Source organism: Callorhinchus milii, unplaced genomic scaffold (genome assembly GCF_018977255.1).
Source record: "Callorhinchus milii isolate IMCB2004 unplaced genomic scaffold, IMCB_Cmil_1.0 Scaffold3, whole genome shotgun sequence".
Classification (NCBI taxonomy): Eukaryota; Metazoa; Chordata; class Chondrichthyes; order Chimaeriformes; family Callorhinchidae; genus Callorhinchus; species Callorhinchus milii.
In genome coordinates, this window is record NW_024704744.1 from 71048948 (window position 1) to 71073034 (window position 24087).

The 24087-nt window shown below is 40.9% G+C and overlaps 1 protein-coding gene across 6 annotated transcripts in view; it reads right to left on the reverse strand.

Annotated features, from left to right (window-relative positions):
- Window positions 1-24087, reverse strand: part of syne1b (spectrin repeat containing, nuclear envelope 1b) — a 233595-nt gene that overhangs the window by 185313 nt on the left and 24195 nt on the right. For 3 of the 6 annotated variants that reach the window (XM_007894396.2, XM_042332962.1, XM_007894397.2), the window contains exons 3-9: window positions 16289-16350; window positions 6372-6467; window positions 5564-5647; window positions 4826-4846; window positions 4137-4229; window positions 3856-4034; window positions 2383-2579 (exon numbers count right to left, since the gene is read on the reverse strand). In XM_007894396.2, the coding sequence (XP_007892587.2) occupies window positions 2383-2579; window positions 3856-4034; window positions 4137-4229; window positions 4826-4846; window positions 5564-5647; window positions 6372-6467; window positions 16289-16350 (732 nt within the window). Of the gene's footprint in view, window positions 1-2382; window positions 2580-3855; window positions 4035-4136; window positions 4230-4825; window positions 4847-5563; window positions 5648-6371; window positions 6468-16288; window positions 16351-20968; window positions 21092-24087 lie in introns of those variants that run through there. The other 3 variants (XM_042332964.1, XM_042332961.1, XM_007894399.2) reach the window with 2 other exon arrangements.

A 24087-nucleotide genomic window follows, 5' to 3' on the forward strand; every position in this document is an offset into this window, starting at 1 on the left:
TTTTCACTTTATTGATCAAAACTAAACATAAGGAAATAACACATATTAGATTGTTGCAAAAAAAATTCAAGTTACTTCTTGAACATAAACTGGGTGGACATTTTTTCTTGTTGGGGTGGAAGAGACACCAGTGAGGCCACAGGAGCTCATTACCTCCTGCTTCTCAGGGACAGCACCGCACACAGACACAGAGAGAGACACACACTCACAGACACATTCTCACAGAGAGAGTTACACACACTCATAGACACTGAGATATACACACACACACTAATAGACATAGAGATATATACACAAGCACAGACAGAGGAGAGACACATACACATTCACACAGAGACAATCAGAAACAGACACACATATAGAAGAAACACACGCAGACACACTCACACACATACACACAGAGGAGAGAGACACACAGACGGACTCACAGAGAGACATTCACAAACACATACAGAGGAGAGAGACACACTCACACAGACACTCACAAACACATGGAGAGAGACACACACACAAACTCACATAGACACACTCAAACACAGAGAGAGCGACACACAGACACTCACAAACACATACAGAGAGATACACAGACACTCACAAACACGTAGAGAGACTCACACAGTGAGAGACACACACAAACAGACACTCACAAATATAGAGACACACATACTCACAAACACATAGACCCACACACAGACACATAGCGACACATGCACACACTCACAAACACAGAGAGACACAGACACTCACAAACACAGAGACACAGACATATACATACACTCACACACATACACACACACACACACAGATACTCACAAAACAGACACACACACAGTGAGAGACACACACACACACAGAAACACACACAGACACTCACAAACACATGGAGTCACACGCACAGGCAATCACAGAAACAACAAAATTACATTTGTAAAGCGCCTTTCACATTAGGAGGATGTCCCAAGGCGCTGGACAGACAGAGTTACGGACCCGAGCTGGGGGGCAGGGTGTCACAGGAAGATCGAAAGCACGAACGAAGAGGAGAGTTTTAAGGTGGGTCTTGAAGGTGGCAAGGGAGGGGGTGAGACGAAGGGACGGGAGGAGTTCCAGAGAGTGGGGGCAGTGTGGCGGAAGGCCCGGCCGCCAATAGTGGGTCGAGTGAGGCGGGGGACGTGAAGCAGGCCAGAGCCCGCTGACCAGAGGGAGCGAGCAAGATGGTAGAGGCTTAGGAGGTCACAGAGGTAGGGGGGGAGCAAGACCATGGAGGGCTTTGAAGGTGAAGACCAGGATCTTGAACTGTATCCTTTGGGTGATGGGAAGCCAGTGGAGTTGGGCGAGGATGGAGGTGATAGGGTCGCAGAGCCTAGTGTGGGAGAGGACACAGGCTGCAGAGTTCTGGCTGATCTGCAGCCTGTGGAGGGAGGAGTTGGGGAGGCCGACAAGCAGTGAGTTTGCATAGTCGAGCCTCGATGTAATGAAGGCGTGTATGAGGGTTTTGGCGGCCTGCGGTGTGAGAGACAGTGGCAGAGCCGGGCGATGTTGCAGAGATGGAGGAAGGCAGAGTAGGTCATCACAAACACAGAGAGAAACTTAAGACACACACAGACACTCACAAACACACAGAGAGAAACACATACATACTCACACACAGAGAGTCATACACAAACACACTCACAAACACAGAGACACTCAGACACTCACAAACACACACAGACAATCACAACAGCGGGGCCTCCGAGTGAAGCCCATTTCCCACTTGTGACACAGCACATCTGGAGCTTGTGGCGTTCCGCCCACAGTGACGTCAGGTAAACAGCAAGTGGCCTGTAGGCCAGAAACTTCTTTTACAGCGGTTTGTAGCAGAGGAGGGTATTTATAGCAGATTCCGTGGGGAAAGTGCAGCCACAATTTTCTATTGCCCATGAGTAGCTTTGTTTTATAGCTACAGGCATTTGTGGCCCAAATTTCCTATCAAGCCTTAGCCCATGAGCGCATTTCATCCGACGAGATGGTACAGAATTGGGGAAAATTCTTAAATTCAGGCTTGGTTTGGAAGTAAACTTTCCACAGCTGGAAAATTGGAAAGAACTGGCTTCGAAATTGAGTGAATTTAACATTTCACAATTCTGCGCATCTTAAGACAAAATGGTTTCACAGGCTGGGTGAAATTTTAGGCCCATAATTCTAAAAAGCGTTCTAATGAGAACTCATGGAAACTGTTACTCACGGATTCCTGACCAATATCGATAGAATCAAAATGATATACGTTACAAATTTACATAACGCTTTCTACGTCAAGAAGATATCCCAAGACAATTAAATATGAATTATATGAATTTCAAGTGGAAAAATTCTAGATTGAGTCAACAGACGCCAACCAGATACCTTCAACTTCCAAGAGCCTTGGAATTCCCAGTTCAGATTCAGCAATGGTGAAAGCATTATCCAGGTTTTCCCTGTTCGAGCGACTCTTGACCTTTTCTAAGTCTGTTAAGTCTGGTCGAATAGCGTGAATAACCGAGTGAAAGGCAAAACCACTCCTCCAGCTCGGACCGAAATCTTTCACTTCAATCCCCGCCCGCCTTCAAAACAGAAAGGAAACCAGTGAGAAATGCATCAATCAGTAGACCCCTCCCTTCCCCACCCATTGCGTTCAAACATAAATACTTCCTGGGAAATAACAAGCTAAATTAGCAACTTTTAACAAGATCGATATGTTGTGGAGAAGGTTTCAGGAAATAGCAGAGATGTTGATTCTAAAATTTAGGCTGGACAAGAGAGACCATAGGCCAATTATCAGCAACTTCAAGAGGAAATTGGGCAGCAATTTAGCAAAGTTGTCAATTGATGCGTGTGAGAGATGAGCAGTATTTGCTTTGGGATGAGAAACACGGGAAGTTCTTCTTTAAGCAAGTAGGTGTCAGTTGGCTTAATTAGTAGAACTCTCACCTCTCAGTCAGAGATTTATTGGGACTTTGAGTTCCTCGTCCAGGCTGACACTCCTGTGCAATGCTCGGGGAGCACTGCATTATTCAATGTGCATCCATCGGATGAGACATTAAATCAAAGTCCCATCTGCCTGCTCAGGTGCATGTTAAAAATCCCATGGCACTATTTGAAAAGCAAAGTTTCTCCCAGTGTTTTGGCTGACAGTCCCCCCAGATAAAATTAGTCATTCATTTTATGTCTGTTTGTGGGACATTGCTGTGTGCAAATCAGCTGCTGTATCTGCAGCAGCTAACACTTTACGGTACAGTGCTTTGAAACGTTTCAACAATATGATAAAGTGCTATGGTTTATTATTATTATTAATTATTATTATGTATATTCCTATGTCCCAGCACCTAACTATTCAATGAATTTCCAATATATGCAATTGCTTTGGAGCTAATTATAGAAATGAACAATAATATGGAGTAAAATAGTTTCAAGCTAATTAGTTTCACAGTCTATTATTGTCCCATTAATTATTTTGGCCTGAACATCATAAATTAGGAGATTAGAAACAATTTATTTACACAGGAAGTGGTTAGAACATGGGATTCCCTGCCACGTACTGTCAATGCAGCAGAGTCCATGATCTCTCTTTTAAAAGGGAATCAGTCATCTGATAAAGAGGAATATTTCAGGGTGTGGGAGAATGAGCAGGAGAATAGGATTAGATTAGGTGGCTAATCTGAAGAAAAAACACCAGCGAGCAGAGAGTTAATGGGCCAAATGGCATGTTTCTGCCCTGTAACTTTCTATGATTCTAACTTTACTTTGAAGAACCCAGGTAATCTACAATTTGTTTGATCCTTAGTCAACAGTACTGATCACATCCTAAATTTATTGTGTGTTTATTGGAGTAAGACTTACTTTCCTGCTGTGTACTGCACCCATTTCAGAAGCGCCTTCTTGGCATTTCCTTTAAACGGAGTGACAACCTTCCTCTTGGATGGTGGACTTGCAGTTTCAGAGTTGACCTGGCTGTCCACAGAGGAGGTACTGCTGGACAGTGACGAAAGTAATGTCAGATTGCTTGTCAATTCTTCAATCTGCAAATAAACAAAAAAATCAATCAAAAAAGAAATACTGTATAGAGTTAGTTGGCAACATATTTTTAATCAAATTGGTGTAATATTTGGGCAGAGTATAACCTGGAAGTACAAAATGATGGTCCACATCAAACCAAGCACAATTGACGGACGGCCATCGACAATATCAGTCGAATTAATGTTCACCAGTTTGATCTGTAAGAAAAACACAGCCGTGTTAAAGTAAAATAGGGGATGGCACACAAAAACTTAGAAGTATTCAACATTATTCAGATCGCTGAATAACTTCAAACTCTCCTGAAAACAATTTATTTTCTATCAAGTATGAGTGAGATGTCAAGAAACACACAGTAAAACAAGCAGTAAAGTTGGGAATATTGTCCATTTAAGTGGTCAAAGTGATTTCTAAATTGCCCAATTTTGGGGCTTTTCTCAAAAAAACCTTTTGTTTGTGTTTGTACTTCAAATGATCAAGAATATCTTCTACAAACAATGGGGTTGAAAATTATACTATTTGCAAACCGAACATTGTTAAACTAATAGCAACTTCTGTTCACAACTGCTGTGGACTGAACTGTAGAATTCACAAAAAAAAACGGCATTTTGCTTTCCATTTTTTGAACCGGTCTTTTCAGCCCCTTTCTCAGCCGAGAAACAGCCAAACACCAAACCCCAGCCTCAATCATGACATCTGGTTTGCAGAAAAATTAGGGGACAAAACAGAAACACAGGAAACTTGTGAAAATAATTCACATCTTTGAATCACTAATAAATGTTAAAATTCTACTGACCGGTGATCCTCTGTACATAGACTGAATCGTGCCAGCAGAAAAAGCAGATTAAAAAGCAATTGCATTAGGTTAGTCACAGTGGTTCATTCATTGTGCAAACCTTTCACTGAAGTTGTTTTAATTATTTAGATATGCTTGAGTTCTAAATGTAATTTCATGGTCAGGTTGCTGAGTTCTAGCCACAACCAACATAGCTGAATATACCTTGGCTTGTAATAATAATCCTAGCATTCAATATAGCGCCTTATCACGTTGTTGAGACGTCTCAAAGTGCTTTACGGGTTTTATTATAAAGTGTAATTTGTGTATTTCTAGGCAAATGTGGCAGCCAATTTGCGCACTGCAATTCCCACAAATAGTCTTAAAGTTAATGATCAATTTTTAGCTGTTGGCTCCCTTCTCGTTTTGAATAGTGCCAAGGGATGTTTAACATGCAGACGAAAAGTCAGATGGGACCTCAGTTTGATGTCTCATCTGAAGGATGGGACTTTGACAACGCAGCGTAGGGCTTTGACTTGCAGGGTTAACAGGTGGGAGCAGAGTGGGATGATTCTGCTGCCAGTGACTGGTCTGATCATTCAGAACACCTTTGAAATCACATAAAACCGTTTCTGTAAAAATTTTTTTGCTGTCTCATGCCGAGTGCTGGTGACGTTATCGGATAAATTCCAACCTTACGTAATGCGCAACCTTTTGATATCAGAAGGTAAAACAAAGAGAGCTGACATGGACTCTTACCCGTCGACCCTCCAGAAACTTCAAGGCAGTGCCAATGTTGCTCACCCAGTGGATGCGCTTTAGCTTGCGGCCCTGCTCTCCAGGCTGAAACATTCAAAAGCGCAACAGAATTAAATTGAATTGCACATTCCCCACAATAAAGAGCTACCAAGGGTATATTTAAATGTTTGTAGAGTTACACTACATCTCTCTCTATTTCTATGTAAAGTCCATAAAAGCAACTCGAGTACTCTTTTTATTCACCGATTCTCCTTTTGGTTGCAAGGCTGTAATTCGATCAGCCAACGCAATTGGAATGATTCCTGAACGAAGCCATCAGGATCACAACACCGTGACACAGGAACCACTCCACCCCAACAATATATCAGACAATCTTGCACTGGCAAGTGGTTTACTTTTAGCCGGTTTCATTCCAGAAATAACCTCAATGCACACTTTGAAATCACTAATGGAAATCTAATGCTCAGAATGCCTTGGTTGTAATCTGTTGTGGATTGTCCGGTATTGACCACTAAATTTAACGTTTATTTCTCCTGGTGCCCTGCTCAATTAGGAAATAAATAAATCAGTCACAACATTCCTCTTAAAATTACTTGTAAAATTACCCTTGGTTGTTCAAATAAGGGTCCTCAGCGTAAACCACTGTGACTTCATTACTTATTTCATAGAATCATAGAATTCTACAGCACAAAAGGAGGCCATTCGGCCCATCGTGTCTGTGCCAGTTCTTTGAAAAGAGCTATCCAATTCAATCCCATTCCCCCGTACTCTCCCCATAGCCCTGCAAATTTTAAAATATTACACTTACCAGTTTCTGTCCAGACAGAACCTCCAACAGGGCAAGTAGCATGACCCCATCTTTAATGTCTATAAACAGGTCATTGACCACAATAGGCGGATTGCGCTGAAACAAAACACAGTTTAAATAGTTGATCTCTTGGAAACCGAGGTGTTTGACTTGTAAAACATTATGTACGTCTCCACACAACCCTTTGAAGGATCACTTATTTCTTAAAACAAGCACAACTCTGCTGAATAAATGACTTTCAAAATGCTATGAATCCTAAACTTTAAAAACAGGAAAAAAATGTTTAAAGTAATATATTATCTAATGCACTTATTCAGAGCCATTACAGTGAGACTGGGGAGGGGGGGATTTAGGAATCTACTCAAAATAAAAACTATATTCCACAATTGTTAACAATAACCAGATGTTCAGGGAGTAAATAGATCAAACAATGAACCTCCTGGTATTCCACAACTTAATTGACTTATACCAGACTCATAATAATAATAATCCTTGCATTTGATATAGCGCCTTATCATGTTGTTAAGTCGTCTCAAAGCACTTCACGGGATATATTGTAAAGTGCAGTGACTGTGTGTTTTGTGGGCAAAATGCGGCAGCCAAATGCACATAGCAGTGTCCCACAAACAGTCGTGCATTGAGTGACCAAATTATTATTAATATGTTTTAAGGGATTATTACCCCTAGAAAGCAATCCGTCAACCGACTACCAATCGAGTTCCTACTTACTGCTTAGTAAGTAGAGGCGTGTGGAGTACAAAAACTTACCTAAAGTTTTACCTCACCCGGGAATCAAACCCAGGTCCTCTCGCTTGCAAGGCAAGCGCTCTAACCATTAAGCTATGAGGTAGTAAGATAGGATAGTAAGATCATAGAACAGTCTGCCACATCCTTTAGTCTGCCACATTTTTTTTTACCCTTGATCAAAAGGTAAAAGCAAGTGGATTGCAGTATACAGTTTATCACTCTTGTAGAGTGGACTAGACATTGATGCATGCAACATGTGTGTGATGTATATATGACGTAGCTATAACGGACCGCTGGGGCAATCATGATCACATTGTTCAGGGACTGAAAGGTGGAAAGGGAGGGAGAAGTTACCTTTACACCTTCACACGGACCTCACAACACAGCACAATGAACAATCTACATCTAACCATTCTCGATGAACTTTCCTTATTCTCACTGAAGCAATTTTCATAGACCTACAAGCACTGAACAATGGACATTGATGTAGCCCTATGACAACTGCTGAAGATTGTGTTAGTCATGCAGAAACTGGCAAAGCTCAAGGGAAGGACGTACATACACACAGACTTTCAACTGCTACGATGAAGTAAGTTAACAAACTGAGCAACATTTAACAATGTGAAATATGTTTTCCCAGCTATTTAACTGTGGGTCAGAGGAGGAAACCAAACAATGTTACTGTAACAATATCTGTTTACAATGCTTATTTTCCCATTGTTCGAGCTGTAACATTGACATTTTTAAATGGATGCCGGTGGCATTGATGACGTTTATGCAGAATCTGGCAAAACATTTTTACAACAACAACTTGCATTTATATAGCCCCTTCTCGCTGGGCTTAGCAATGAGATAATAAGATAATAAGCTTGACACCGAACCGGGGAGAAAATGGAGGTGACCACAGGCACAGTCGAATAGGAAAGTCTTTGAGTGTAGTCTGAAGATGGGCAAAGAGAGGGCAAGGAAGAGGGATTGAGGCAGGGAGTTCCAGAGAATTGGGGCATTTGGGGCCGAAAGCACGATTGGCAATTTTGGTGGGGGTTAAAGGAAGTGCAGAAGGCGTAAGCCGGCTGAGCGAATCGAGGCGGCGAGAGCAGGTGGCAGAAGTGAGCAAAATCTGGCAAGGACTGGGTTGACGGGGGTACAGGAGAGCTCATTGGCAATGCAGTTTTTCAGTGTTACTTAGGTGATTCTTTGCTACCAGTACAAACCATGCTTCTGAATATTCTGCTCATTGCTTGGAAAATCATACGGTTGAATATTCTGTCCAAACCCATTCTAGTCTCACACAAGAAGAATGGTTAGTTGTTGAGTTTGATACTGAAAACTGACAGTCAGTCCCAGTTTAGAGATCGATAGCTACTGTACTTGGGAATAAGATAATATCCACCATGTGGAGAACTGGCAGGAAAACAGAATTAAAGAGGAGTTCCCAGCGATGTAATGCCAGATCAGGCTCCATGACAGATTGCCCCACTCCTGTTCATTCCTATGTTGTTAAATATTATGGTGTATACCTTCCTGAAACCTGTTCTCCAATATTTAATTATTTTATAAGGAATACTTGCAATAAAAAAAAACGGCTCTTGGGAGCTTTCAGAAACTATTAAGCGAGCCGCGGTAAGTGAAAGTGCAGGGCAACAGCTTTTTTCTATATAATCTTGTAACACAAAATATGACTCGGGTTCTCATTCTGTTTCAAAGGATCAGTTTCCGTATTGAAAAAAAGTATCTTTTAAAATGTTTCAAGAACACATGCGAGAAATCAATAGAACATTTTGCTGAACCTGCCATCTGACTGGGTTTCTAATCAGCACTTCAATTTTGTCCTTCAGCCATTCAGTGGGCTATTATTTTTTTTAAATCTTTCAAATCCACCCTCTCCAATACGCTCAGTGCTGAGAGCAATGGTTTCACAGAGGTTATTCTCTCCTTCTCTTCCCCCATCCCCCAACTTCCTTTTACCGTTTGTGCCCATTCCCTGGCCCAATTCTTTCCATTGCCGCGTTTCACCAACAAAATATAAAGTCAATTCACTTTACAGTATATTCTGTGAAGCACTTTGAGAAGGATTATCACTATATATTATAAAAGTTGGCAACTTGAGCTTCAATAGGCCTGAGGCTCACCAGGATCCAGCAAGTAGGCTGATCTCGATAAAACACAATTAGAATTTCTAATTTTATAACAGAAACTATAATTACACGATAATTAATAATCCCTTAAAAAAATTTTTTTTAAAAAACAGATGTGAAGTCAGCATTTATTCATTAACTCAGAAAAAAAAGCCTAATCCTATTGTGCCCCCACCACAGACAGACAAGGGCATTTGGTTCTTTTTGGGTGGCAGCAGCCCTGAACAGATTGACATCCAAGGCTGGGGTAACTTTGGAAGTTATTCCATTGAAAGAATAATCCTTGCATTTAGATATAGTCCCAGGCATGAATGACTTTTCCATGAAACTCTGTTAACCTCACTACGTTGATAGCTATTGAGCATTTCTGTCTTGAACACATTATCGCTCAATTTATTTTGAGATAAATAAAAGCATATAAAAATCTTCAAACAATGCAGATGAAACTTACCCAACCAGGGTATGTATCCTATCAGTAATCATTTATCATATCAAGAATTATTATTTTTATTGATCACATTTATAGTTTATCAAGAGCACATTGAATAGGTCAAAACTCTCACACAAGCACGTATGATATTACTTTTTTTTTATTGGTGAACTTAGATTTGTGCCTTCGTTCTCCAGTCAGTAAACAAACTGTCTAGTGCTTTCACAGACCAGGCCTAATATCTGATCCACACTCAAGTCACAGGGTTGCTGCACTCAGCCTCCACCGTCCTAGGCTTGGGAGGAGAAATTAAGCCAGAATCCTTGCTCCTCGCCAGCATCTGGTATCCCTGCTTGAAAAGTGTCTTCATAAGAAGATAAAGTGCATGTTCTGCCTCAGCTGTGATACTGCTTACTCCCATGGTACCCAAGCCAACAACTAGCTAACTCGTCACACACAAAGAATAGCCACATTAGTGCGAGTTCAGGAGAACGACTGGTTTAGTGGATTATGAATCAGGAGACAATCTTGCATTGATGTAAGCATCTTTTAGATAGGATGAATAAGAATCATGAAGTCAGGGTACTGGGAGTCGGTGGAGCAGTGTGAGGATGGGGTGATGGGTGTGCAGAGTCTGGTCGGAGGAGAACATGCTCTCCATAGTTTTGGAGCTCATAGAAGGTAAAGAGCAACGATTTGCACAAATATAGTCCCAAAGGTAACAAAAGCATGAATGAAAGTCTGGGCTGTGGAGAGGATGATCTTGGGGGGAAAAAAAGGAGTTACCTAGTATTTACAGTTGATATCATTCCCCGAGTGTCAGATCAAATGGTTAGATGTCTGATTGCTGTGCAAAATTAAACTATAATAAATTTGTTTGAAGGCATGGATCACAGAGAACCTAAAATGTGCATGGAACACGCTGATAACTTATCTTGATGTTTCAAAACATTGTAGTTTTATTTTATTTATATATAACATTATATTTCATCATAGTGAAATAGGGTTTTCAGTTCTGCATTTCGAGAGGCTCCAGGATTCCCCATTAAGAATCTGGTCATTTTATCTTCACACAGAGGAAAGGAAAACTGCAGATCCCCAAATAAAGTACATTGCAGCTTGTTATTTCAAGCAAGCCTAACCTACCATCAGTTAACTGAGCCTTCGGAGACTTTGAGTTTGATCATTACTGTTTAATTGTGTTCACTCATGTCTGCCTTTTGTAAATGCATCTTCCAATTACAGCATTAAGCTGTTTCTTAATTGAATCCAATATCCTTGCCTCAATCACCCTTCCATGGAATACATTACAATTGTGAATTTGAGTAAATAACTAATTCCTCTTATTTGTGTGTCTTGCTCCCTTTGGATTTGTGAAAATATTGTTCCATATTAACTTCCTCCCACAAATATGGCACAAATCTAACTTTCTTCCACAAAGTGGGCGTTTCACCCACAAACATAGTCAATTCACTTTACAGCATATTCGGTGAAGCGCTTTGAGGCGTCAAGAAGACGTGAAAAGCGCTATTATCAAATGCAAGGATTATTATTATTATATTATTATTTCTCTATCTCACCAAGTATCTTATATACCTTCATACCCTCCATGTTATCTCTTTGAAAGACTTAAAAAAAACCACCACCTATTCTTCATATCTCTACCACTAGGAACAAAACTTTTGCACTCTGCATTCCTTCCCCTGATTTTCTCTGAGATAAGGCAAGTAAGTTCTTTATGTAACAGTGAACAGAAGTGTATACAGCCGTTGAGGAACCGTCTATCCAGACTATTGTACAGGTTGAGCAAGATCGTTGGAGATCTGACCTCAACTGATTAGTTCGCCTTATGTTGCCACTTCACACTGTTTGGACAAACTGAGTGATGAGTCAACCAAATCCTCTTCCAACTTCCCCTATGGCAGGCTCCACTCCATCCAGCAAGTACACCTGCTTCCTATTTGTCTCCAGTTTCACCTCCATTGGAGTTCCTTCTTTTTAAACTTCCTCCTTAACTACCCACTTGCTGTAACAATATTGAAAGAATTAATAATAAACCTGGCATTTGATATAATGCCTTATCACATCAAAGGACTTGAGAGATTTCTCTGTGGGTGCAGTGACTGTAGTTATAAATAAACAAAGCAGCCAATTTGCACACAGCAATGTTCCACAACACCCACAAAGTGAATGATCAATTATATATCTGAAGTATCCAAAACTCTGCAGCCTGTGTCCTTTCTGCACTGGGCTCGACGAGCCTATCACCCCAATCTCATCCAGCTTCATTGGCTCCCAGTGGATAAAGTTCAAGATCCTCATCCTCACCTTCAAATCCTTCCATGGTCTTGCCCCATCCTACCATTGCGACCTCCTCAAACCATACCGGCCTGGCCGCTCCTTTCACTCAGAAGCCACTGGCCTGCTACATGTCCCATGCCCTACAGACTCCTCCATCGGCTGTCGGGCTGCCAGCCTACCTGTTTCCACTCTTTCGAACTCCATCCCAGAGTCCCTCTGACTCCTGCCCACTCCCTCTTAAGATCTGTCTCAAAACCTTCTTCTTTGACCATGCCTTCAGTCATCTTTCCCCTCCCCACCCTGCTCCCAAAGCCCACTACAGGTGCCGAGCTAAGACTGTCAAGTGCCTTATGACATCCTCTCAACATGAAAGGCGCTATGTAAACATAAATTTTTATTGTATCTGGAGGATTGTTGGCCAGGGCTACAAGATACAGTGGCTTGATCTTTAATATCTTTAACAGGTAGACCAGGCCTTGGTTTAACCTCATCAAAGGGCAACACCTATGATGATACAACATTCATTCCCTGGGGTGGGTGGAATCGCTTTTCCAGGGGTCATAAATAATTCCTTCAAAAATAAAATATAGAATAAAAATAATTTGGCCACTCAATCCATCACTGTTTGTGGGGCACTGCTGTGCGCAACTGGCTGCTGCGTTTCACCCACAAATATACAGTAAATTCACTTAACAGCGTAATCTGTGAAGCGCTTTGAGACGTCTAGAAGACATGAAAAGCGCTATATCAAATGCAAGGAATATGATTATTATTATTATATAAAGTGTCAGGCTTGAATCCACAGCCTACTGATTCAGAGGCAAATGTACTACCAATTGAGTCAAAAATGACACCAGAAAACTTGGGCATCTGCCGTTTAGTTTCTTTGCAGCTCATCTCCCCCATCTCCCTTTTTTGTTAACACATTTAATCACTCTGTCCCTTTTTCCTATAGTGCATTGGGACAAGTGCCCAACAAATGTAAATTTTCCTCTTTTTAGTTCACCTTTAAATTTTCGGCTCAACACATTTCAGAGCATTTCTGCTTTGTTTGCCCTGTACCAAAGAGTAACAAGGATAATTCTGGCACTTGGAGCTCCAGATATGAAGAGAGACTTGTAAACATTTGCTTTTGGTTAGAGAACATTGAGGGGGTAAGAAATTACAATAGTTAAAATGTGGAGTCATTGGCAGTAGTGGTGGGGTGGGATAATCCAGGGTCTTTAAAGTGCACAGAGGCAAATGAGAAAAGCAGCCAATTTGATTTAGACTGAGCATAGAACAACGGCACTTAGGTTTGAATGAAAGGATTCATAATTAAATTAATTGGATTTATAACACCATTGCAATTTAAATTCATAATATTTTACTTTGCTTTCAGAATGAAAGCTCTAAATGTAAATTTGAAAAACAAACATGGTTATTCTCAACGATCTCTCAGCTATCTGTGCAATAATTGATATTTTCTACAATATCGGGGGGCATTCCAGACCGCACACAATGTCAAGGGCGGTGCGGTACTAGACTACCTTGTCTTTCTCTTGAGAATGTAGATTTTATAAATAAAGTAAGTATTAATGTTGTAGAAACAGAACATACAGTTGGGCTCGGAGAGTATTTATTCCAGCCCAAGAAAATCTTTGACAGATCTGTGTTGCTGTCACCTATGAATTACACCAAGAGGAGATATATAAAGACTATGGTATCTCAGGGAACACTTAGTTACAATGGGTTCAGTAATTTGTCACTTATTGGTATACGCAACATACATACAAAAATATCAAACAGTTCTGCATCAAATTCAATTTGCCAAATTTTGCTCTCACTGAAATGCTACGTTAATAAAGTAAATCTAATCTCAGGTGGAATTTATATCCCTATGTTGTGCATTTTCTTTTTCACATCCCCCAAAAGCATGGGAGGATGTGAAAGAGGAAGAAGTGAATGGGCAGAAAAACAAATTGGAAGCATTTGGACTGTACAAAATGCAGAAAGCAGCAAGTTGAGTGAAAATTCACCGGGGTTTACAGTTATGTAGCATTTTAGAGCATCTAGAATTCGGCAAATTATTCATTCAGTCTTAACCTTGAATTTAGTTCTCTGTAATAAAAAAAACTTACAGCTTGAAAATTAAGGCTGTACTTAAGGCATTGCCAAATTCTGGACACTCTAAAATGTTACGTCAGTGGATTAAATGAATCTCCAGGAGGAATTTCTCCTCATCATTGAAGAACAGGCATCAAGACAGTTGTGGAATTGAAAAACATCTCTGCTTTCTGAGTCGAGAGCCGGCAGGGTCATCCTGTGACGTATTTGTTCTCTCTATTTAATGACCACCTCAAGACCCTCAAGGAAAGTCAGAGGTTTAGAGTGCAGTCTGCAGCTACTGTTACAATATCCAAGGAAATATTAACTGAAAATTTAATTTGCTAAACAAGTCAACTCAGGCATTTCTTATACAGTGCAATTGTAGATAATTTTGTGCTTGATAAATAACTTGCAATTATATTGCACTTTTCAAAACTGCTCAAAGTACTTTACAAAATATAAAGGTTTAAGAAATTAAGTGAATGCTGTCCTACAGACAAAATGCATCAGCTGATGTACAGCCTGCAAAGTCCTTTAAACAATGAGATGAGCAGCCAATTAATTTGAATATGGGAACAAATTTGGATTAGGAGGGGAAATAAGACAAAAAAAATCACTTTTCTTTGTAATAGGAACAATCCCTTTACATCCACCCAATGATAGCCAGAACCTAAAACAAATAAGAAATCAAAGCATAGAATAATTGGCATATAACGCAGAATGTTACGTAAGCTTTCCATTTCCATCAACTGGGAATCCCAGTGAAATTTGTGGAGCCAGGAAAAAAAACATTATTTTTCCTGCCCTCTTCTTCACCCTGCCATTCCCCCTAGTTGGACATCATCCACAAACTTAAAAATGAATTGGACGAAGAAAAGGTGTGGCACTCAGCCATACAGTCAAAACAGCAATGTGTAGAGTTAGCTGACCTCAACTAGGGTAGCAATGGGGCAACAACTAGATTTAATGCAAATCCAAGAAATAAAACAGCACTGCGCTGACCTCATGCAACACACAATCTTCTATTCAAAGATCTTTCCTTGTTTTCTGTGCAGTCTCTGTATTTTCTACGGTGATCTATGCCAGCAGCTGTTGTCATAGCGACGCTTTTCACGCTGCTTTGTTGACGCATGTGTGCAATCTACCTTACATTTTCACCACCATCACTTAACAAGGATCAAGCTCCCAACTTTTGATCAGACTCCAAATTAATTCATACACTTCCGAATTTAACCAAATTTGATCAATTTAAAGCTAAAAGGATGACGGTCCATTACCCAAATCAGCAGCTTCAAGCTTTGTACATTACTGCTGCAATCTGCACACAATATTTCATAATCCTTCATGTTTGTGATTCCAAAGTTAAAGATTTGGATAACGTTCCAATTCTCAATTTCCTCAACTGTGCTTCTCACAAAACAATACTGAATTAGGTTAAGCACCAATTTTAAAAATGGACCAGGAATCTGGGTCAGTGGCTATATTTTGTTCAGTCGTTGATACGAATGTTACATTTATAGATTTTGAGAACAGGTAATGTTTAACTGTGAGAAGGGGGAGGAAAATTGATGTCCAATGTCCCCTATTGGAAAGTGTGTGTTGGCTCAGCTGCACTTTCTCTTCTCTCTTCTCCCACTGTAATAAGCTAACAGCACTCACCATCTGGATCCAGACACGAACAGTAGGAAGTTGTGTGAGATGCGAAAGGGCAGTAAGACTTTGTGGCACTATATCCCAGCACAAGTCAGTGCTTTATGGAGAAGAGGAGTCAAAAAGTATGACGAGAAAGGAGGCTTAAACAAGAAGGATTGACAGTCTGATTGTTAAAACTCTTTGAAGGATTCCAGTTGTCGTGAAGAGTTGAACCAACCATTGTGTGATTCATTTGTTAACACACGTAATACAGAAGCATAATTGGCCATCACATCATGGTGATGAATGACCCCAGTTGTTCTTACTCTTCAAATAAAACCAGAAAAGTTTCAAGAGGTTTGTTCATAAAGGCATTTTCCTTTAAAAGTAAATTGGCAAAAGTGTGGTTTCCTCAGTATAGTATTAAAGGCAAATGGATTAAAACAAGTGAAATTAAGCCATCTCGGTAGAAACCAGCACTTTGAGACGTCCTCCTTAAGTGAAGGCGCTAAATAAATGTAAATTGTATTGTAAGTAAAATAATGCCGCAAATGTAATAAGGAAATGAAGCATCTCCTTACCTTGGCCAAATGAGAATTGATCCACTTGGTGAAAGTTCTCTTCTGCACAGCTTCTTGCTCATCTGGAAAACAGACAGAACAAATAAATGTTAGGAGAGGTTACCTGCAAGTCTCAGATGATAAATTCTTCTCACATAAGCACAAGAAATGCACACTTGCCCCTGGATTTCATACTCCAGCCTAGCACTGCAGTGGCGATTGATGTTAAATTGTCTGATGGTTCACTTGGATATTACATCAGCAGCACTATTAGGAAGAAAAGCGGGGTGTTCTCTTACTGTTCTCACCAATATTACGTTCACTTATCCAAATGCACCAAAAATATTAACTGATCATTCATCTTGTTGCTCTATGTGCGTCACCACTGCGTCAGTCACCATACTTCAAAATAACTCATTGTGCAAAGCACTTCAACGTTTAGACATAATCAAATATAAGATAACAAGCGCAAATTTTTCTCTCAGTGAAACTAATAGATTTTGTCAATAACCGGTATTTCTGTACACAAGACTTCAAAATTCAGCAAATATTATTGCTTTTTCATGGAGTCTAACATAATTTTAAAAGCAGCAGGGTAATTCAAACTCTGACTCTCTCGATTACATAATCTTCAAATTAATCAAACCATCAGAATGGAATGAAAATCTACCCAACTACTTGCTTCAGACACATCACCAACAAATACAATTCCTTATATGTATTCACTGGGTGACAAATGAATAAAGGGAATCTACCCAGAGCTCAGCACTGCTGCACAGTGAGACTTTCAAATGGTGCAAACAGCCCAGCTTTGCACAAACAGAAAAAACATGAGATGAATGTTAAAGGAAAATGTTGCAACTTCAATCAGTGTTCATGCTCACGCAAAAGAAAACACTCGCAATAGAAAAGCAAACTGCTCAGAGAAGAGGCAGAATGAGCACGATAAACTCTTCCTCCACTCCCTCAGTATCATTATATTCCTCTCATTTCAACCATTCACATCACAAACATAACTTTTAAAAGATTTCCACTGACACTTGACAAAAGAAATGTACGTCAGCGCATCTCTGCTGGCAGCACCCTTGCTTCTGAGTCAGAAGGTTGTGGGCTCAAGCCCCGCGTCAAGACTTTGAATTCACAAAGCTTTAAAAATTGGGTTGCAATCAATGAAAAAACTACAATGCAGTCCTCAGGGAGTGCTAAGTTGTTGGAGGGTCATCCTCTAGCGAGATACAAAACCGAGGTCCCATTTGCCCATTCATACAGATATTCAGATGGATAGCACTATTCAAAAAGAGGAAGGAGTCTCTCCCTGTGTCCTGGCCAGCAATGCCCCAGATAAAATTGGTCAGTCACTTCCATAGCTGTTTGTGAGACATTGCCACGTGCAAATTGGCTGATGCACTTGCTTGCAAATTATATCACAACACATTAAAGTAAATCCTGTGAAGAACTTTGAGACTTAAAAGGCTCTCAAAACAGACTAGATCAAGTATACGTTTTATTATTAATAAGTAGGTTGACACAACATAAATTCTGTTGATTTCTGGGGCCTGCGTTTGAATCCACCTTGGGCAAACAAGATGGGTCCTTTCTTCCTGCTAGATATGAGCATTTGATGTTGAATAGCTTTGAGCATCAACCCAAGTTGTCACAACAAAACTACCATTAAATCAGCAATAAGTTGCCAGCCTCCCTCAGATGGAAACGAAACAGAACAGAAAACCAACACAATTGTACTCTAGAGATGTTGACATTAATAATACTTTTAGCTGCTTCCACCAATAGCACTGCAAGATGCAAGATTTTCATACTTTGCCCATGTGTCTTTCAATGGTTTCTGGACCTGTTGCCTCTGAAACCCCCCAATAACTACACTGCCACCAACATCAAGCTTATTTTGCTGATGTCATCCCACAACACATGTGGTAACCTCAACAGGAAAGTGACATTATCCCTTGTATGAGAACTCATGCATCTGCAGAACTGACACAAACTGCAAGCCAGAGGCAGAGGCTGCAGAAATAGTGGTGCCTGGTTGCCTTCCACTTTTGCATCTCACTTCCTGCCACAGAAAGTGTAAACTGAACACATCACACAAGTATTGTGGAGGCTGCATCTCACCCACGTCAGAAATTAGGGATTTTTGGGGGGTCACACGGAAACCCATCACCAAAACAAACTGAGAGTTCAATGCATCCCACCTATACATGGAAATCCCAGAGATGGATTGTTGGAACGGATTGCACATTCTCTCCCTGGAGGGACACATCCTGCTTACCTAATTCCGGAAAGTATTCGGTGCAGGTTGGCATAAGCCAAGCCTTAATGGTGAATCATAGGTGCTGTAGAATTAATAAGAATATCTGCCCTGTAACTGATACAGATACAGTTGCAGATGCGAACAGGTGGCTTCTTCTCAGTCTGGCTACCCGCATTCAAAATGAGATCTCAGGCACTGAATACGAACAAAAACCTAACAAGGAAAATCAGAAGCAATTTGACAACTCATGCGCAAACACTGAAAGCAACTGAGTGCACTGAGTGAGTGCATAGAAGGTAGAGACTCGGTACCAGAGCAACAAAGCTGATCGCCATCTGATACAGTTAAGACAAGGCCCAGCTGGACTTATTTGTACCAAGCTAACATCAGGTTGTGCTTGGCTGTGGTGTGGTACTGAGTTGGAGTGGTCTGTGTTCTTTGCAGGCTTCTACTTCAGCGGATTACTGTGAGTCTGTTGACATTGGGAACATGCCAATTGGTTAGATTGAGCCAGGTCGTCATTGGGGAGGAAAATCCATTAACAAAATCTACAGGAAGATCACGTTCACAGATCATGGCAGGAAAAACAAAGGTGCAACTTCAGTGATAAGTGAGGGTGGGGAGGGAGGAAAACATGTAGGTGACATCCAACTATGCCATGCAAATACCAATGGGCAAACAGGTATCACAGTCCCAACATTACCCTCCACCACCAATTTAATTGCTGGCTGTTTCCATAACCATAGTTTTTTTTTCATCAGCCAGGTGTCTGACACGAGCAAAAGTTCATCACCATGGCTTAGAGTATCCCAAACAGAATTCCACGTTTGCCACCTACATATGGAAATTCTCATGTCAGGAATGGAATACGCACTCTCTCCTCAGAGAAACACACCCCGCTTACCTAATTCTGGAGAGTATTAGGTGCAGGTTGGTGGGAACCCAGGCTTGGGGACCTCAGAATGCATGTTGAAATACTGCTGAGTTTAACCAGCAAAATCCACATAGTTACTCGCTGCTCATCCAGCTATGGCAACCGAGGTAACCAAGCAGTGCTCTGCACGAGTTCTGCAGTGTGGAGGATGAATGAGCCTTTCACTTAAGAAAAACCTCCCTCATCGCTTAGCATATCTTTACCATCCTTGTGATCTTCAGCATCACAAACATATGAAACGCAACGTTCGTGAACAGGTTAATACTCTACTGTAATCAGCTCTACTGATAATTCACAAAGGAAGACAGAGATCTGTGCTTATTACACATTCTGTCGAAGCCTCCAAACATTCCCGGCGACAACATATCAAAGCTTAAACCACCCATTAATTTGCAAATAGCAACAAGTCAAGCTCACTTTTGACAACTCACCCTGGACATACTGAAAGAATCCGGTCACCAAATTCAGTGAGGTGACCCTTTTGCCAGAGATTGTTTTGCAGCTAGCCATTATAAGTGACGCATCTCACAATGAACCGATTCTCCTCAGACTCTACAGATCCCAGCGAGAGTCAGATTCTGCATGGAAAAGCCTGGTTATTCCACACTTGAATTGCAACGTGATCCTTAATTAACACTAACTGTGGCGCAGGCTTAAGTAGCCGTGACCATTTCCTTCCCCCTTCTTCCTGTCCATCCTCAATCTGAATGTCACAGGAATTTAATGATTACCATTATTCACCCGCTCCCACACAGTCGCCTACCATTTTAACATTCAATCAAAGATTTCTCTCACAACACATGCTCGACGGAAAAATTGTATTACCAGAGCACGGGCCAAGTTGCATACATTAAACTGTCATGTCAAGAATCCAGGAAACAGGAAAGGCACAGCATTGCTGTGCTAATCAGCCAGGGTAACAAACTGCGATAATCCAACCCTCTGACAAACGGGACATAAAGAGCTATTTACACAGCAGCCGCGATGCACACACACATACACGCACACACACTCCAAGAGTGGACTGCAGAGGAATGACAAAGCATTGAGTCACTGCCTGAAGAATGTTTAAATTAGACACCAGAGATTACCTTCAAGGCAAAACCTTAACATCCAACAGACATTTTTACTGTACATTTATTTTCCCAACCCTATAACTACATTCACCTCATTACTTAAGGTCAGCGTGACTGCTGGCTAAAACAAGATATGGATTATTTAAAAATATATTAGGTTTTATAATATATATATACCTTTTGTATTTTAACTGAACATCTATTACAATAAACTAAGTACAGTTATCCAGATGGAATTTTAAATTAAGCTTCACAAGAATGTATTCCTGCAGGTTTTGTGTCACGTTACCAAGTTGTTCAGTCAGTGTTTGCAACATTCATGGCTGGACAGCATTCAGCAGGATGCAATTCTCCCCCTTGCTCGTCTTCTTGTGAAAAAACAGTCTTTTGACTTAAATTGCAATTTAAAGATTGCATGCACTTACTGAAATGCAACACATCTTCAGAGCTCATTTCAATCGGTTTATTTTTTCCAACTTGTTCACAACTTCAATATAAACAAACGGATATACTTTTCTCTCTCTTGCTAATTTTCTCCCCTCCTCTCATCACCTTAGCTATTTTCCTCACACTCGTGTTCAAATCCATTCATTCCCTGGCACCTCCCTACCTCTCCGACCTCCTCATTCCCCAATCCACCACCCAGTGCCTCCGTTCGACTGGCACCAGTCTCCTGCTCATCCCTCACACCCTCCACCCCACCATCTGAGGCGAAAGGCCTTGCCTCCTCTCTCCCCTCTTTCAAGTCACACCGGAAAACTTTCCTCTTCGACCCTGCTTACAGTCATCTCCCACCTCCCCCTGGCTCGGAGTCAGGCTCCGCCACTGTTAAGTGCTCTGAGATGCTACCCTGCATGGAGGGCGCTATATAAGGGCAAGTTATTGTTGTTCCTTCAGCTGGTGTGCATTTTCATTATTTTTCACTATCCAGTACCTCATGACCTTTGAATGTGAATCTTCATATTCAACTACAGGTGTATCATGGCTGAGCTCAATGCACCTTCACAAGGCATCCACACATGTACTTTCCAACTGGAGGGGAATCATCTCTGGAAGGAAACAAGAAGGAAAATCCCTGACTGAATTTCTCCTCCCTAATAAGGGGAAGCTGAGCCCAACTATCGTGACCAGAGTGAAATGAGTTAACTCAGAAAAGACCATGGGTCAAAGTGAGACCTTACCAGATGATTGGATTCAGCTACTCATTGAATAAACTTGCTGAGCCATCCTGGAAAATTGGATTTACTTTCATTGCCTTTCTTCCTTTTCTCTTTTCTTCCTCACTTGAGTCTGGCAGAATTATGATGTTTGTGCATGCACTTACATTTGTATTTTCCTCATTCCTTGTTCTAACATTCTCTGAATAAAGACGTTCTTCCTAAATTCTCTTTTAGATCCATCAATGGGCCAGCCAACAAGAGGAAACAGTCTATTTATGTTTACCTTATCAAACTCATTCATAATTTTAAACACATCCGATTCCTCTCAAATGTTTTCATTTCAACGCTGACAACATCTTAGTAAGTCTTAGTAAGTGGTGCACTCTTTTCATTATCATGGTAGCCTTTTTGTAGTATGGTGCCAGAACTGTACACAGTGTTGCAAATGTTGCATAAAGTTTTATATAAATCTAACATTTCTTCTTTTTTTTTGTATTTCATTCTTCTGCACATTAAGCCTAGACTCTATATTCAATTATTTATGGCCTTATCCATCTGTGTTGCACAAAACAAGCAAAGGAATTGAAAACTGAGAACTGGCACAGTCCACAACATTTTTGTGATCATGAGACAGAAGGGGGTGGGAGGGAAGAGATGGGAGAATGGAACTGAAACATTCCAGTATTGAGCAAGGTTCTGCTTGAGATTATGGCCCTTGACAAAACAAATGGTGAAAAACACTATTCTATGCAAACCCGTTCATCAAAAAGATAAATATTTTATCTCCATTGTCGAGATTTAGTAAAAGGCAAAATATATTTTCCTTTCAGTTGCCTAAAGGGAAACATTAAAATCTATATCTAACAATAGCCTAAAAGCCACTCCCTGTAAAAGACTACAAGCAACCCATTCATGGCATGATGCCACTCATCACAAGTCAATGGGTTCATTCCTTTGAGTTTAAAAGAGAAAAAAAAACTCCCACTCACCTGCTGAAAGCAGCAAAATGTTTAAGTATCACAGCAGATACCAATCCTGAAGCAGGAGTGACGGCAAAATCTTCCCCTCGCCCCTTCGTCTAAAGAGACCCCCAGTCCAATTCTCACACTTTGACTGCCAACTTGCCAATGTCAAGCAGCTCAACACAAGCCAGCTGCCAAACCCACAACCTCCCTGGGCCGCGGGGCTCACAATCACACCATCAGAGCACTTCTTCACTCAGGCTTCAGAATAATCAGCTCCTGCAGTTTAACAGCAATCATCACAATCTGAATATCTACTTTCAAAACACACGTGCCAACTTTAAATCATCTAACTACATACTCTGTCCCACTGTAAAAAGGTGGAGACTCGAAGAAGTGCACAACCCACCAGGGTCTCAGGCTAACTGCTCCCCGGATCTCTTACTGATTGACTGGCCTCTACCCCATAAGTCTGGCCCAGCTCCCTTTATAGTCACCAACTGTTACCACACAGAGTAAGCTAAACTAATTTAACTAAACTCAATGAGCTTAACCTCTGGGGAACTGTAGCCTGAAAGGAGAATTTCCTGTACAAAGTCTTCCCTCTGAAGATAGCACACACAGGTGCCCTCCCTCGTGGAGCAACCCTCATATTATCTACACGTTTTCCTCAAGTATAGGGTTTAAACATTGTCACAAAGCAACATAATTTTTTGTTTTACCTCTAATTTTGCCACCACTTATTAATTTGTCTCTTGAATGCGCTTCCAACCACCTTACAGCAGTCAATGCCTTACAATGATTAATTTCTCATGCAAACTGTACAGCAACCATACATAAATAGTGCGTTTTACCAAGGAAACTTCCACGTAAACTACATTATTCTTCTACTTGTCGCTATAGTAACCATCTCCTGAAGACTCCATTCTGTTAGTTTTACTATTCTCGGTATTCACCTTCCCCCCCAACCCCATGCCCCCTCACTACTGACGCCCACAATCCCACCATACAAATCAGGTTGCATTGGCATGGCAACAGAGTTCTTCAGTGCATGCTCACTATTCTGTGAATAATATATTAGTTCTGCTATTTGTGCCTGTCGTGAAGATATAAATGAAGGAAACTCCAGCCTTCAGCCATGACCCTGCAATGTTTTCATTGCTCCATTCATAGGATTAGTTACACCACAAAAATACTCCAGGGATCTCCACTTCAAGTCTTTTAAATAACTTTGCCACATAAATAAAAGCAATCAGCAAAACCAATAAGATGCACACCCAATCTCATTCACACCCATTAACATTTTCAGTGTCCCACAAACAGTCGTGGATTGAGTGGCCAATTATGTATTTTTCTTTGAAGGGATTATTTTGCCCAGAAAAGTGATCCTCCAATCGACTAATAACTGGGTCCCTACTTACT